The 15,640-nt window shown below is 36.8% G+C and overlaps 1 protein-coding gene across 1 annotated transcript; it reads left to right on the plus strand.

The window, feature by feature from the left end:
- The first annotated feature begins 1,084 nt into the window (after positions 1-1,084).
- Positions 1,085-5,380, plus strand: LOC139902680 (uncharacterized). Its single transcript, XM_071885285.1, has 4 exons — positions 1,085-1,210; positions 4,588-4,735; positions 4,855-4,950; positions 5,049-5,380. The coding sequence occupies exons 1-4, from the start codon at positions 1,085-1,087 to the stop codon at positions 5,378-5,380; spliced, it is 702 nt and encodes a 233-aa protein (XP_071741386.1).
- The last annotated feature ends 10,260 nt before the right edge of the window (positions 5,381-15,640 follow it).

Here is a 15,640-nt window from a genome sequence, read left to right on the forward strand (position 1 = left end):
TACACTGTAGGATTTACTCTTGGATCACAGGATGATTAGAGTAATAACCTTGTTTAGGTTAGGATTTTATCTGCCTAAGTGTTAATGATCATTTCTTGAAGGTTTAGTGATTTTCGACTCAAGTTGAAAGTGCTTGTTAGATCTAAGATTGCCGAATGAGTCGAAATCCTAAGGTTGTAACATTTTGAAGTTTTGAAATTGCCTAAGTGCTCAAACGCACGCTTGATGTGTGAACCGTATGATTGACCACACGTTTGAGGTTAACTGTACGGATGACCCTGATCAATCTTGTCCTAAGACAATTGGGTCACACGCACGTGTGATTTAAGTGAGACTCGCGTTTGATGGTGGATCGTGTGATCAACCGCACGGTTGATCACGAGAGTATAAATAGGGGTGATGAGCTCAACAGCTCACACTTGTGCACCCAACATTTTTTCTCTCTCTAAATTCGATCATCACCGATCAAGCATTCCTTTGCAACGAACGTTAAGCATCTTTAGACGAATCCAGCACCACATATTAGTTTCTGTTTAGATATCATCAGATGGAAGAACAACAAGTAAATGTTCCGGTTGATAACATTGAAGGACAGGGGGAGCAACAAGTTAATCCACAAGCTAATCCTCAAGTGAATCCGGTCATCCCACCTGCTCAGCAAGAGATTCCTCTAGAGAAGGGTGAACTGAAAAATCAAGTCGCTCTCTATGACACTACTTTAGAGAGAGGTTCTCACTTTAAGGAGATTATCAAATTTCTTAAGAGATCAAGGATACACACTGCTATTTCTACTGAATGCGCACCATACTACAGTCATCAGAGAGAGTTCTGGAGAAATGCTGTGTTGGATGTTGATGAAGATAAGCTTGTTAGTAAGATTCAAGGTCATGATATTACTATTTCTAAGGATGTGATCAGAAGGATTTTGGGTTTCAATGACGAGAACTGCTCCCATATGACTATCAGTAGAGAACGAATCCATGGTTATTTCAGAAGATGTGCTTATTCTGGTTACCTTGTTGGCAAATCTGAGCTGGTGAAGACATGTCTGCCACCACAGTTTAGATATCTTGCTCATGTAATCATGCATTGTTTGGGTGGATGCAAATCAGGCTTTGATAAGTTGAACGAGAAAGTGCAGAGTATGTTTGTGGCACTTGTTCTTAAGGCTCCATACAATTTTTCGGGTTTTGTTTTCTACTATTTCAAGGCAAACCACTCCAGTTCTTCCCAGAGATATCTGATCTATGCCCATTTTCTTCAATTAATCATTAATGACGTTGTACCTGATCTACCTAAGCTTGAAGAGGATATTATCCACCTAAAGCCGATGAATCCGATTACTTTCCACAGAATGGAAGAGACAAGGAATGAGGATTTAAAGCCTGACTTTAATAGAAAGCTCATTTGTCATCTTATTAAGGAGAACTATCGATGCCCAGCAGGTAATGCTTGGAGGAATGAGGATTCAGACTCTAACTACGAAGTTACCGATGAGGAAGGAGAGGGTGATAATCAGAAAGCTGCTGGTAATGCTCAAAGAGGAGGTAATGTTGATGAAGAGATTATCGAGGGTGATGATGAAGCGACAGAGGAGGATGCCAGCTTAACTCAGAGAAAAAGGAAAGGAAAGGATCCTATGACCGCAGAACGACTCAAGAAGAAGGAGAAAAGAATGAAGTATTCTTATGAGTCTCCTCAGAAATCATCACAGGGAGGTTCAAGGCAACAAGCTCAGAGAAAGCCATCCGGTTTCATGAAGGATGCAAGAGCTGTTGTTACCTCACCAAAACCTGCCACAACAACACCTCAGGTCACGTCAGATGAATACAAGACACATCATAATCTACTGTTGTCGTTGATCACAAAAATAACCAATCTGGAGAATCAAGCTACTGAGTAGAAGAAGATTAGTAATGCTAAGATCGATTCATTGGTGGAAGAGAACAAGAGGTTATCTGATAGACTGGACCGTTAGAAGGAAAGAACAGATAAGTTGAAGAAGAAGTTTTTGGCGATTAAGAGTGCGAACAGGGAGAAATGGAAGAAGTTGAATGAAAAGATTGAACAGCTTACCTCTGGTAAAACCAAGTTGATTAAGGAGATAGAAGAAGAGTATTCTTCTGATTTGGGAGAAGGTGATGAAAAAGATGATGAAGAAGATGCTGGAACTAGAGGACCCTCTTTTGATATACCGTTAGTGATACCTATTCGAAGTTTTAATGAATATGGTGAGGTCTTTACTGCTGAATATTATATGAATTATTCAAATGTTTTTAATGATGCAGAAAAGGGGGACGTTCCACCAAGTGAGTTTCCGATGGAACAGCTTGCTGCTCTGGCATACGATATCGAAAGTGATACGGAGAATGCAGAGACAGCTGAAGCTGAAAACAAGGCTCCACAAAAAGAGTCATTGTCAAGTATCCCTCCCGAATCAATCCAAAATATCAACTTAAGTGATTTTGATCTGTTCGAAGATGAGAAGAGTGAAGATTCTGTTGGTAAAGATAGTTTGAAAGAGGATGTGATTATTGAGTCCGAGGATGAATTTGTGACAGAATCTGATGATGAAGAAGAAGAAGAAGAAGAAGAAGAAGAAGTTGAGATTGTTATACCTTCGCTTGAGCCATACTCGCATCCATCACTCAACACCTTAAGTGACTTCTTCAATCTGAGTTGTGAGGAGAAAAGAAAGAACTTAATTGAATTAGAAAAGGCGAGGAAGGTATACAAAGAACAAGTTAAAGAAGTGGATGTTATGATAGAAAGGAACAAGAAGATCCAACATGAGAAACTGCTCATTGAGAAAGAAAGAAAAGAAACTGAATTGAAAGATAAGAAACTCCGAGCCGAACAAGCTAAAGCCGAGACATGGAATGAGATTAATGAATGGTTCAAACGTGATAGGGTTAAAGTGAATAGAAACGTTAAGGAAGACGAAGATCATCAAAGTTGGTGGAGACAGAACTTTGTTAACTCTGATCAAGTAGATAAGCCAGAACTAGAGCCGAAGTTTGTCAATTTCTATGAGAAAGGTAAAAGAACCAAGAAGTACTCCAAGGGCAAAATTTTGAGTTGGGGCTATTTCAAGGAGATCAATTATTTTGCGATCAAGAGGGAAAGAGGAGTAGATTATATGGCACGTCCAAGTCACTTCAAAACTCTACCGTACTTCGAGATCATGCAACTTGCTAACCTGAAGATGTTGAATGCTGAAGATTGTGACCTTTCCAGGTTGTTTCAAAGAAAACTCAGATATGAGTATAAGACAGGGAAATGGGACATCTTTAAGTCAACGGCCGCTAGGTTTTCCATACACTTGACAAAGAAAAATTCTAAGGGAGGACCTATTCGTGTTGTTAAGTTCCGTCCAGCTAAGTATATGAAACAATCTCCCTTGATGACATTACCCAAGGATATCTGAAAGAACTTCAGATGGTGGTTCTATGATGAGTTGTTGGAAGAATCAGTGATCTTGACTGCAATTGAGAAGGATGATGGAAGCATACAGTTCGACAATGTGAGGATTCTAGATCATATGTGGCTGAGGAACTTGTCGAGATTCGATGTGGAGACTCTTCACCGCCATCACATTACATTCAGAGACGATCGAAAGAAGGAAGCTATGAGATATCAATGTGTGATCGATGTCTTCTATGCATACCTCAACAGAGAAAGTGATGCTCAAAGCTCAAACCAAGTTCAAGCCAGCTGATGTGTGTCGAATACTGTGATGCTAGTAATTTTGTTTGTTTTTGTTTTTGTTTTTATTTTTGATGATGATGTATTTTGGAGAGAGAGAGAATCTGGATATGTATTTGATATTAAACTGATGCTACTTTTGGACTTATGTGTATTTCACGAACGTTTACTTTATTGTAATTGGTGATCTAGGTCCTAGGGGGAGTTGTTGATGCATATTCTGTAAGTCCCTAGACATCTTGCCTACGTTTGTGATTAGTACTTCAGTTTATGGGATACCATGATCGCTCGTTATTATCCTATCTGTGTTTGTATGTGGTTACAGGTACTGCAGGAACGCGATACGGATGTTTGACTATGTTAGACTTAGTTAGACGTACGAGTGAAGCATCACTCGTACGGCTGACAGGCTCATACGCACGGTTGATGCTGAGCTAAGTCATAATTATAACCTGAATGAGAAGATACGAGTGAGTGATCACCCGTACGGCTGATGAAGCCAACTCGTACGTGTGATGGATGACTCGTACGGATGAGTCAACAGCAGGGGTATATAAAGTCTTATGTTCTTCATTTTAGGTTAAGCCTCTCTCATACACAATCACTCAGATCTGGTTCACCTGATCCGATTCTCTCTCAACCCAAATCACTCCTGGTAGTGAATAATAGCTCTAGGCATTAATCTAATCACAATCGTTATTGTGGTTTGACTAATTTAATCCCAAAAAGCTACCCATATTCACTTTGATTGGTTTGATTCACTAATTCCGCCTTTGTGTGAATTAAACCTGTTGATCTCGAAGTTCCTAGTCGTGTTTCATCCCAAGTAATGCTGGGAACGATGTCATCGATTTGCGTAACAGCCTGTTCTCAAAAACGCAGGATCTTTCGAAGTTGTGCGATATAGACACGCTTCAAAAATCTCGGGTTAAATGGGACGTTGAGGGGGATGAAAATTCTAAATTTTTTCTTGCTTCCCTCAAACATAAACGCCGGGCTCAGCATATTCAGGGGTTGATGATTGACGGATGTTGGATCAACGAACCAAATGCTATTAAAAACACTTTTTCGACTTCTTTAAAAATTAGTTTGAAAGATTTGATTCGGATGTTTCTTTCTCAAATATTGTGCCTAATTATATTCTTTCAGTTGATGAATCATATCACCTTGAAAGAGAGGTGGATGACTTGGAGATCAAGAGTGCGGTTTGGGATTGTGGTAGTTCTAAAGCTCCCGGTCCGAATGGTATTTCGTTTCGATTTATTAAACATTTTAGGGACATTTTTCATGTTGATTTATGCAGAGATGTTCGGGGATATTTTACGAATGTTGTGATGCCTCAGGGTGCAAACTCAACATTTTTATACTTATTCCGAAGGTATGCAACCCTTCCCTTATCATCGATTTCAGACCGATTTTGTTGGTTGGTTTCTTTTATAAGATTGTTACGAAAATTCTCACGAAGCGGTTGGCTCTTACTATCGATAAGATCATCAGTCCTGTTCAGTCGGCTTTCATTACGGGAAGACAGATGTTAGATGGTCCGTTAATGTTGAGCGAGATTATTTCTTGGTATAAAAAGGTTAACCGTAAAATGCTTTTGTTCAAAGAGATTTCAAGAAAGCTTATGACTCGGTTAATTGGGATTACCTGTTGTTCTTGTTGTCATCATTGAGGTTCGAACATGTTTGGTGTAATTGGATTTTGGGGTGTCTCACTACGGCTAGAACTTCCGTGCTTATAAATGGCAGCCCGACGCCTGAGTTTTCTATTAAAAGAGGTTTGCGACAGGGCGACAATTAAGCCCTTTTTTATTTCTTGTAATCATGGAAGGATTTCATCTAGCCTTTTAACGAGCTACAGAGGTTAATTTTATATGCGGCATAAATTTCGGGACGGATAATATTCGAATTTCTCATTTTTTTCTACGCGAATGATGTTATTATCTTGTCTGATTGGAGTAAAATTGAGTTACATAGAATTTTACTCATTTTGGAAGTGTTCTATCCTGTATACGGATTACGAATCAGTGTTGCCAAATCTCATGTTTTTGGCATCGGAGTGGACCATGATGAAGTTATTTCATTTGAAGCATCTACGGGTACCCGAGTTGGTTCGTTTCCAACAAAATATTTGCGAGTTTCTTTCGGCGCCAATTTGAATTCAATCTCGAGTTGAGATTTGTTAGTAGACAAATTTCGTACCAAATTGTCCTTTTGGAAGGCTAATCTTTTATCTTCTGGCGGTATTTAACTTTAATCAAGTCCATTTTGGGTAGTCTCGGAATTTATTTTATGACGTTATTCAAATGCCCGAAAACGGTGTTGAAACATCTTGAATCGATTCGAGCGAGATTTTTTTGTGGTGGTAATGACTCGGTGAAAACGATGTCTTGGGTGAAATGGGATAATGTTCTTGCACCGCTTGATAAAGGCGGCCTCGAGATAGGTAGTCTTAAAGCATTTAATCTAGCGTTGTTATTCAAATGGAGATGGTGTTATTTAACTAGTCCGAAGGAGTTGTGGGTATCCATTATTAAATCGATTCATGGGCATTATTTTAATCATGTTTCTGGAAATCACAGCAATGTTTGGGCTTTAATCGTGAATGCTTCTTCGCGTGTTATTTCTAATGGTTTATTGCCGGCTAAGGTTCTACGTATTGAGGTCGGCAATGGGCGTTCGACTCATTTTTGGCAGGATCCTTGGTGCGGTAGTACGGCTTTTATTTCTCGGTACAATAAACTTTTTCATTTAGATGATAACAACAATGACATGATTGCGGAAACGCGAGTCGACGGTGATTGGTTATGGACATGGACTAGGGACACAACTTAGTAGTCGAAACTTGCACTCGTTAGGTGAACTACAATCCGAGATTGGGTCCTTTCAGCTCACAGATCGAGATGATGGTTGGTCTTGTTCGTTAAATAGTGATGGTTTGTTCACTGTTAAAGCTACGCGAGAGTATATAGACCGAGTAATCCTTCCTTTTTCCACGGAGAAAATGATTTGGTTCAATATATTTCGAGAAAATTTAATGTTTTTTTGTGGCGTTTCAAGTTAAATGCTCTCCTGGTTCGTTGGAACCTCTCCGTGAGAGGTATTGAGGTAAACTCCATTGTTTTGTCCGGTGTGCGGTATGGGGTGGAAACTCGCGATCATCTATTTTTTGATTGTTCGATGGCTCTTAATATTTGGTTGAAGTTGCGATGTTGGCTTAATTTCTCTATGCCATCGTTTCATTCGTGGGACTCTTTCATTAGTTGGATCGAGGGTGTTCGATTAAATTCTTCATCCAAGAATCGGATTATTGCGGTGGTGACTACTATACTATAGGTGATTTGGAGATTTCGAAACGGGATTGTCTTCAATGACCCTTTTTGTAATAGAAGTAGTATTTTTGATTTTATTCGGTTAATGTCTTTTCGTTGGATTAAAAATAGAGGTCATTTAGTTTCCAATTGGAACTTATTACTTTCTATGCCTTTGTAATTTCTCTCTTAGCGACTTACTAGGGAGCGTGTTTTGTTTTATACAATTTCGGCCGTTAAAAAAACCTTATAAGAGCTTAATAGAGATATTATATTATACGTTTTATAAATGAACAGTGTATCTATTTATTAAAGGGAGATGATTCTCACACACTACTTTTTGATCCATGTACACTTTTGTCCTATAAAATCACAATTATGCTTCTAAAAAGTTGAACTTATATCAGTTATGCCCTTGAAAGTTGAACTTATATTATTATTATGAGTATAATTAAGAGTAAAATAAGTAATTAGGTGTACATGGATCGAAAAGTGGTGTGTGAGGATCATCTCCCAAAACTTAAAAGAAATATTAAGGTAAATTACTACTATCTATTACTCATAATTTCAATAACCCTAAGAGGTAATCTGGTGGTTCTGAGGAATTGTGAATTTTTTCTTTTATAAGTAAAAACCCGTAACTTTTATAAAACTCGAAACATTCATCAAATAGATGAAGTCTCGAAACAGCATTACAAACATGGGCACCTGGCCAACCAACACTCAAAAACCTCTACAAACAAACTCACAAACATAATAGAGAACAAAAGACTAACACGTTACCGAACAAACAAATTTACCCATCAAACTTAGACCTACGAACGACCACCCCTTTACCTTTCTTAAGCCGAGTTCTCGTCCCCTCTTTAATCTTCGGAAGCGTCTTCAATCCAACTAATTTACCTTCTATTCTATCCAAGCCTTCCAAAAAAACTAAAACTTCTACTCGACCCACCAGCTTCAACTGACCCGTTAACCGAATCTGGGCCCAAACCAGGCCTACCAGGCCCATCACCAGGCCTATCCATCAACTCAGTCCCACCAGATTCAATGCCAATCAAGCATTCCTCCCGACCCGAATCTAACTTATCCATCCTTATACTCGTTTGTCCAAATTCAAAACCTACCCGACCCGGATCAAGACCCGATGTAACGACCCGACTTTTTCGACTTGCTTTTGTGCCTTGTGTTTTTGCGAAACCGCGTATTTGTGCGTACTGTGCTATTTTATACTCTGGAATCTTACTACATGTGGATTACTTTCGTTTATATGTTAAAACGTGCCTTTGAGTACGTAGGTTACTTAACTTGACCACCGGAAACCTTTATGACCATTAGTGTCACTTAACGTTTCGAACAAACTGCGAACCGCGCACACATTTAACTTTTGTCGTAATCGAAATATTATGACTATGAAATATTAATTATTATTTTATAATAATAATTAATTGGGTTTTTGGATGCTTAATTACGCGTAGTAATTTAATTATGCTTACTAGTTAGTCTTGTTGGACTTTCTACCTTGTTGGACTTAAGCCCACCCTACTCTAGCTAGTAGCCCATTTAATTAGCCCACTTATTAATTACTAGTGACCCAACAATAAGTAAGACAAATGCCCATTTATTAGAGGGAACATGCTAGCATTTATGTCAAGTATTATCCTTAATGTTGCATGGGATCTCAACATAAGCACCAACTTTAGACAACCATTAACCAAAAAACAAACTTTTGTCCCCCTTGTCCCCCCTCCAAATTCACGGCCCAAACCCCCCTCCCCTTACCCCATTTACCTATAAATACTAGGCTTATTTCATCTATTTTACATTTGCTTTCATTTGAAATTCACACACACACACACACACTCTCTAATTCTCTCTAGGTTTTTCTCTCTCTAAAACTGTAAGTATTTTGAATTTTCTTCTTCTTCTCCTTCTCATCATCACGAATTCATCATCATCATCATCATCATGGGTCTAGCTTTTTAGCTTTTGATCTTGATTACATCTTGAAGATTCAAACATGGATTTGAATCTTTCAAGAACATGGAAGATTCAAGCTTTCTAGCTTTGAATCTTCACCCACTTTGTAGATCTATATTTTTTTAACTTTAATCTTGCTATTTTGTTATAAATATTCAAACTTATATTTGTAATCTTCATGTAACTTAAAGATCCAAGCTTTATGCTTCAAGATCTTCAAGAACAATCAAGATGCAAGCTTTCTAGCTTGGATCTTCATATCTTTTGTTGGATCTAAGTTTTCTAACTTATGATCTCATTATTTTGATATAAAGATCAAAACTTGTGTTTATGGTCTTCATATAACCTAAAGATCTAAGCTTTATGCTTCAAGTTCTTCAAGAACACTAAAGGTTCAAGCTTTCTAGCTTTGTGACCTTATAACTTGTGTGAAAGGGATCCAAGCTCTCTAGCTTAGGGTTTCATCACTTCATTTGACTTAGACTACGTTCATACTTGTTTGATTGATGTAAAGTTTGTAGCTTTAGTTGTAAATGGAACTTGTAATTGTGTTAAGACTAAGGATATGATGTAACTTTGGTTCATAATCCATCTAAAACTCTTAATTGAGTTGTGTTCTTACTTGGTCTTAACTTATTGTGTGTTGATGGTGGAATCTTGGTTAAGGTGATGCTAACCCATCAACAAGTTGTACACTTGAAGCTACAAGAATCAAGGATGAGAACCGTGATGAGCATCAAGTACTAAGAACCCCACCGGAGCACCTTACCTACTGTTTTTCGTATCTGATCAGACCACCTGGGCTACTGGAAAGTTAATTTTCAATTATTTCGGTTCGAGTAGATTATTTTCCATTTAGGCTTCGTCTTAATCCGAGTTACGGTTTAGGATTTATGGCCCTCCGAAAGTCACTACGCCCTTGTAACGTTGTGCTGAAATTTCTGACCTACTCGCACTTAAACCGTCGCCACGGTCAAACGAAGACGAGTTAGGTTCTGAAAATTGGTCAGCGGTTAGAGGACTCACATACGGAGTCATAGCCACTGACTACATGTATTTTCGATTTATGTAGAGGTCGTAGAAGCTGATCCAGATCAGCCTATTGTTTCGATCTCTATACTTGTTAAACTTACTTAGCTTTTATGATGATGAACGATGATGATGATGATGACACTTAAACTTATTTTATGTACTAATAGAACTTATAAAGATAACCTACTAACCTAGTAGCCTTTGATTTAAGTTGACGACCTTTCGGACCGACTTACTACTTGCACACTTTCGTACCGACTTGTATTGCTTATTCACTGTGAGTTATAGCTTCCCTTTTTACTTATACTATTTTTGGGACTGAGAATACATGCGCTCTTTATGTTTTACTTACTTGACACGAGTACTTAAACTTTACATATGTGTGGGTTATATAACGGCATAAAGATTCCCCTTAGCACGGTAATGTTTAATCATTGGTTTTTGAACCGGTGAACGCGAATATTAGATATGGATCCATAGGGTTTGACATCCCCACTCGGGCTAGTCGCGCTAGCATTTAACAGGTGTTTAATACTTCGAGGACATACGCACTCGCCAGGTGTACTTTTAGGGGGTGATATTTATATTTACGTTAAGCCTAGTTACCATGTGCCCACGGTTATACATATACTTTTTATACTGTTTTGAAACATTAAAATCTCGTGGTCAATCTTATATTACTGTTACAACTTAAACTATAGCTCACCAACAATATTGTTGACGTTTTTAAGCATGTTTTCTCAGGTGCTTAGAGGTATCTTGCTTCTGCTGTTTAGACTTGCTGTTAAGGACCTGCTGTGTTAGATATTCCGCTGCATAATCTTAGAGATGTCTCAATCATGGAACTTTTTCTTTTGCATTCGTAGTTTATGTTATTTTCAAATAATGACTTTGTAACGACCTTTGTGTCACGTTATATTTTATAAACGCTATGACTTTTATGAATGCAAAGCTGGTTTTCAAAAAGCATGTAGTACTTGACCGTGTAAAGATCCTGTTGTTGACGAATCATACACGATGGTTTTGTACGGGGCGTCACATTTGGTTTCAGAGCATTGGTTGTAGGGAATTAGGTTGCATTAGTGAGTCTTGACCGAGTTGAGTAGGATTCGCTAATAGGACTAATCTACAACTTGCTTGTTTACTTGTTTCTGCAGAACCTGCTGCATGCTACTGTGTTATATTACTGCATGTTACTGCTTACTACTACTGCATGCCACTGCTTAATTCTACTGCTGTATGAACTTGCTGCATGCTACCGTTTCCTTTCACTGCTATGTAAACTCGCTGTATGCTTTTGCTTATTCTCGCTACTGCATGCTACTATCTGCTTTTTGCATGATACTTCTGTTCATACTGTTATTACTGCCATGCTATGTACTGCTGTTGACGATCTAGGCTGCTATAGTTATTATGCCTGATTACGCTCTCGCTACCCGTCTGCTATCCGCTGTACCGACTTGGAAAAACTTATCTTTCCTAGTTCAGATATTTTTCTGAACCATTTTCCCACTCGTCTAACCCTAATGACTAGTATTGTAATCCACCTGTTACTACTGTTCCACCGTTCCAGAGATCGAAACATTACTTCACGCAATATAGGAGGAGTACCCCTCGGATTACACGCCCACTAAAGTTGATCCTCAGAGGAGGAGATATGTGAGGACTTGTCGGAGTAACCGCACCCCGAGCTCACTCTAATTAGCTACGTACAACGTATGAACATCAGAAGGTTGTTCAGTTTCCGCAAGTTGACTCGTATCCCGTACGCTTTCATGACCGTCGCTTATCTCTGTAGTGACCCGAACTTTTCCATGTTTATATATATTAATTGAGATTGATATTTACATGATTAAATGTTTCCAACATGTTAAGCAATCAAACTTGTTAAGACTTGATTAATTGAAATATGTTTCATATAGACAATTGACCACCCAAGTTGACCGGTGATTCACGAACGTTAAAACTTGTAAAAACTATATGATGACATATATATGGATATATATATAGTTAACATGATACTATGATAAGTAAACATATCATTAAGTATATTAACAATGAACTACATATGTAAAAACAAGACTACTAACTTAATGATTTTTAAACGAGACATATATGTAACGATTATCGTTGTAAAGACATTTAATGTATATATATCATATTAAGAGATATTCATACATGATAATATCATGATAATATAATAATTTAAAATCTCATTTGATATTATAAACATTGGGTTAACAACATTTAACAAGATCGTTAACCTAAAGGTTTCAAAACAACACTTACATGTAACGACTAACGATGACTTAACGACTCAGTTAAAATGTATATACATGTAGTGTTTTAATATGTATTTATACACTTTTGAAAGACTTCAATACACTTATCAAAATACTTCTACTTAACAAAAATGCTTACAATTACATCCTCGTTCAGTTTCATCAACAATTCTACTCGTATGCACCCGTATTCGTACTCGTACAATACACAGCTTTTAGATGTATGTACTATTGGTATATACACTCCAATGATCAGCTCTTAGCAGCCCATGTGAGTCACCTAACACATTTTGGAACCATCATTTGGCAACTAGCATGAAATATCTCATAAAATTACAAAAATATGAGTAATCATTCATGACTTATTTACATGAAAACAAAATTACATATCCTTTATATCTAATCCATACACCAACGACCAAAAACACCTACAAACACTTTCATTCTTCAATTTTCTTCATCTAATTGATCTCTCTCAAGTTCTATCTTCAAGTTCTAAGTGTTCTTCATATATTCTACAAGTTCTAGTTACATAAAATCAAGAATACTTTCAAGTTTGCTAGCTCACTTCCAATCTTGTAAGGTGATCATCCAACCTCAAGAAATCTTTGTTTCTTACAGTAGGTTATCATTCTAATACAAGGTAATAATCATATTCAAACTTTGGTTCAATTTCTATAACTATAACAATCTTATTTCAAGTGATGATCTTACTTGAACTTGTTTTCGTGTCATGATTCTGCTTCAAGAACTTCGAGCCATCCAAGGATCCATTGAAGCTAGATCCATTTTTCACTTTTCCAGTAGGTTTATCCAAGGAACTTAAGGTAGTAATGATGTTCATAACATCATTCAATTCATACATATAAAGCTATCTTATTCGAAGGTTTAAACTTGTAATCACTAGAACATAGTTTAGTTAATTCTAAACTTGTTCGCAAACAAAAGTTAATCCTTCTAACTTGACTTTTAAAATCAACTAAACACATGTTCTATATCTATATGATATGTTAACTTAATGATTTAAAACCTGGAGACACGAAAAACACCGTAAAACCGGATTTACGCCGTCGTAGTAACACCGCGGGCTGTTTTGGGTTAGTTAATTAAAAACTATGATAAACTTTGATTTAAAAGTTTTTATTCTGAGAAAATGATTTTTATTATGAATATGAAACTATATCCAAAAATTATGGTTAAACTCAAAGTGGAAGTATGTTTTCTAAAATGGTCATCTAGACGTCGTTCTTTCGACTGAAATGACTACCTTTACAAAAACGACTTGTAACTTATTTTTCCGACTATAAACCTATACTTTTTCTGTTTAGATTCATAAAATAGAGTTCAATATAAATCCATAGCAATTTGATTCACTCAAAACGGATTTAAAATGAAGAAGTTATGGGTAAAACAAGATTGGATAATTTTTCTCATTTTAGCTACGTGAAAATTTGTAACAAATCTATTCCAACCATAACTTAATCAACTTGTATTGTATATTATGTAATCTTGAGATACCATAGACACGTATACAATGTTTCGACCTATCATGTCGACACATCTATATATATTTCGGAACAACCATAGACACTCTATATGTGAATGTTGGAGTTAGCTATACAGGGTTGAGGTTGATTCCAAAATATATATAGTTTGAGTTGTGATCAATACTGAGATACGTATACACTAGGTCGTGGATTGATTCAAGATAATATTTATCGATTTATTTCTGTACATCTAACTGTGGACAACTAGTTGTAGGTTACTAACGAGGACGGCTGACTTAATAAACTTAAAACATCAAAATATATTAAAAGTGTTGTAAATATATTTTGAACATACTTTGATATATATGTATATATTGTTATAGGTTCGTGAATCAACCAGTGGCCAAGTCTTACTTCCCGACGAAGTAAAAATCTGTGAAAGTGAGTTATAGTCCCACTTTTAAAATCTAATATTTTTGGAATGAGAATACATGCAGGTTTTATAAATGATTTACAAAATAGACACAAGTACTTGAAACTACATTATATGGTTGAATGATCGAAATCGAATATGCCCCTTTTTATTAAGTCTGGTAATCTAAGAATTAGGGAACAGACACCCTACTTGACGCGAATCCTAAAGATAGATCTATTGGGCCTAACAAACCCCATCCAAAGTACCGGATGCTTTAGTACTTCGAAATTTATATCATATCCGAAGGGTGTCCCGGAATGATGGGGATATTCTTATATATGCATCTTGTTAATGTCGGTTACCAGGTGTTCACCATATGAATGATTTTTATCTCTATGTATGGGGTGTGTATTGAAATATGAAAACTTGTGGTCTATTATTATGATTTGATATATATAGGTTAAACCTATAACTCACCAACATTTTGTTGACGTTTTAAGCATGTTTATTCTCAGGTGATTATTAAGAGCTTCCGCTGTCGCATACTTAAATAAGGACGAGATTTGGAGTCCATGCTTATATGATATTGTGTAAAAACTGCATTCAAGAAACTTATTTTGTTGTAACATATTTGTATTGTAAACCATTATGTAATGGTCGTGTGTAAACAGGATATTTTAGATTATCATTATTTGATAATCTACGTAAAGCTTTTTAAACCTTTATTGATGAAATAAAGGTTATGGTTTGTTTTAAAATGAATGCAGTCTTTGAAAAACGTCTCATATAGAGGTCAAAACCTCGCAACGAAATCAATTAATATGGAACGTTTTTAATCAATAAGAACGGGAAATTTCAGTTGGTATCCGAGCGTTGGTCTTAGAGAACCAGAATTTTGCATTAGTGTGTCTTATCGAGTTTGTTAGGATGCATTAGTGAGTCTGGACTTCGACCGTGTTTACTTGAAAAATGATTGCTTAACAAATTTTGTTGGAAACTATATATTTTTAACATGTGAATATTATGTGATATATTAATCTCTTAACGCGTTTGATATTATGTGATAGATGTCTACCTCTAGAACAAGTCCCATTGACTCACCTAATAATAATGAAGAGTCAAATGTAAATTGGAATGATTCGTGGACTGATTCACAAGTTCCCGAAGAGGAACCGGAAGAAGAGTCGGAACCAGAAGAAGAATCGGAACCGGAAGAAGAATCGGAACCGGATGAAGAAATAGAACCGGTGGGGGAAATAATAAAACGGTTAAGTAAAAGAAAATCCTCAACCAACCGATCAAGGTTAATTATGGTCAATGGTGTTTCCGCCAAGGAAGCAAAATATTGGGAGGATTACAAATTCTCCGATGAATCGGATTCTGACGAGAATTCCGATGATGTTATAGAAATTACCCCAACTGAATT

This window comes from Rutidosis leptorrhynchoides, chromosome 3, assembly GCF_046630445.1.
Source record: "Rutidosis leptorrhynchoides isolate AG116_Rl617_1_P2 chromosome 3, CSIRO_AGI_Rlap_v1, whole genome shotgun sequence".
Taxonomy (NCBI): Eukaryota; Viridiplantae; Streptophyta; class Magnoliopsida; order Asterales; family Asteraceae; genus Rutidosis; species Rutidosis leptorrhynchoides.

What these genes read in the sequence shown, in the direction of transcription:
- LOC139902680 (XM_071885285.1), top strand. Translation starts at nt 1,085, where the DNA reads ATGCATTGTTTGGGTGGATGCAAATCAGGCTTTGATAAGTTGAACGAG. An exon ending in TTGTTTTCTACTATTTCAAG is followed by an intron (nt 1,211 to 4,587) that starts GCAAACCACTCC and finishes TCAAAAACGCAG; the next exon opens with GATCTTTCGAAGTTGTGCGA. An exon ending in GGGGTTGATGATTGACGGAT is followed by an intron (nt 4,736 to 4,854) that starts GTTGGATCAACG and finishes ATATTCTTTCAG; the next exon opens with TTGATGAATCATATCACCTT.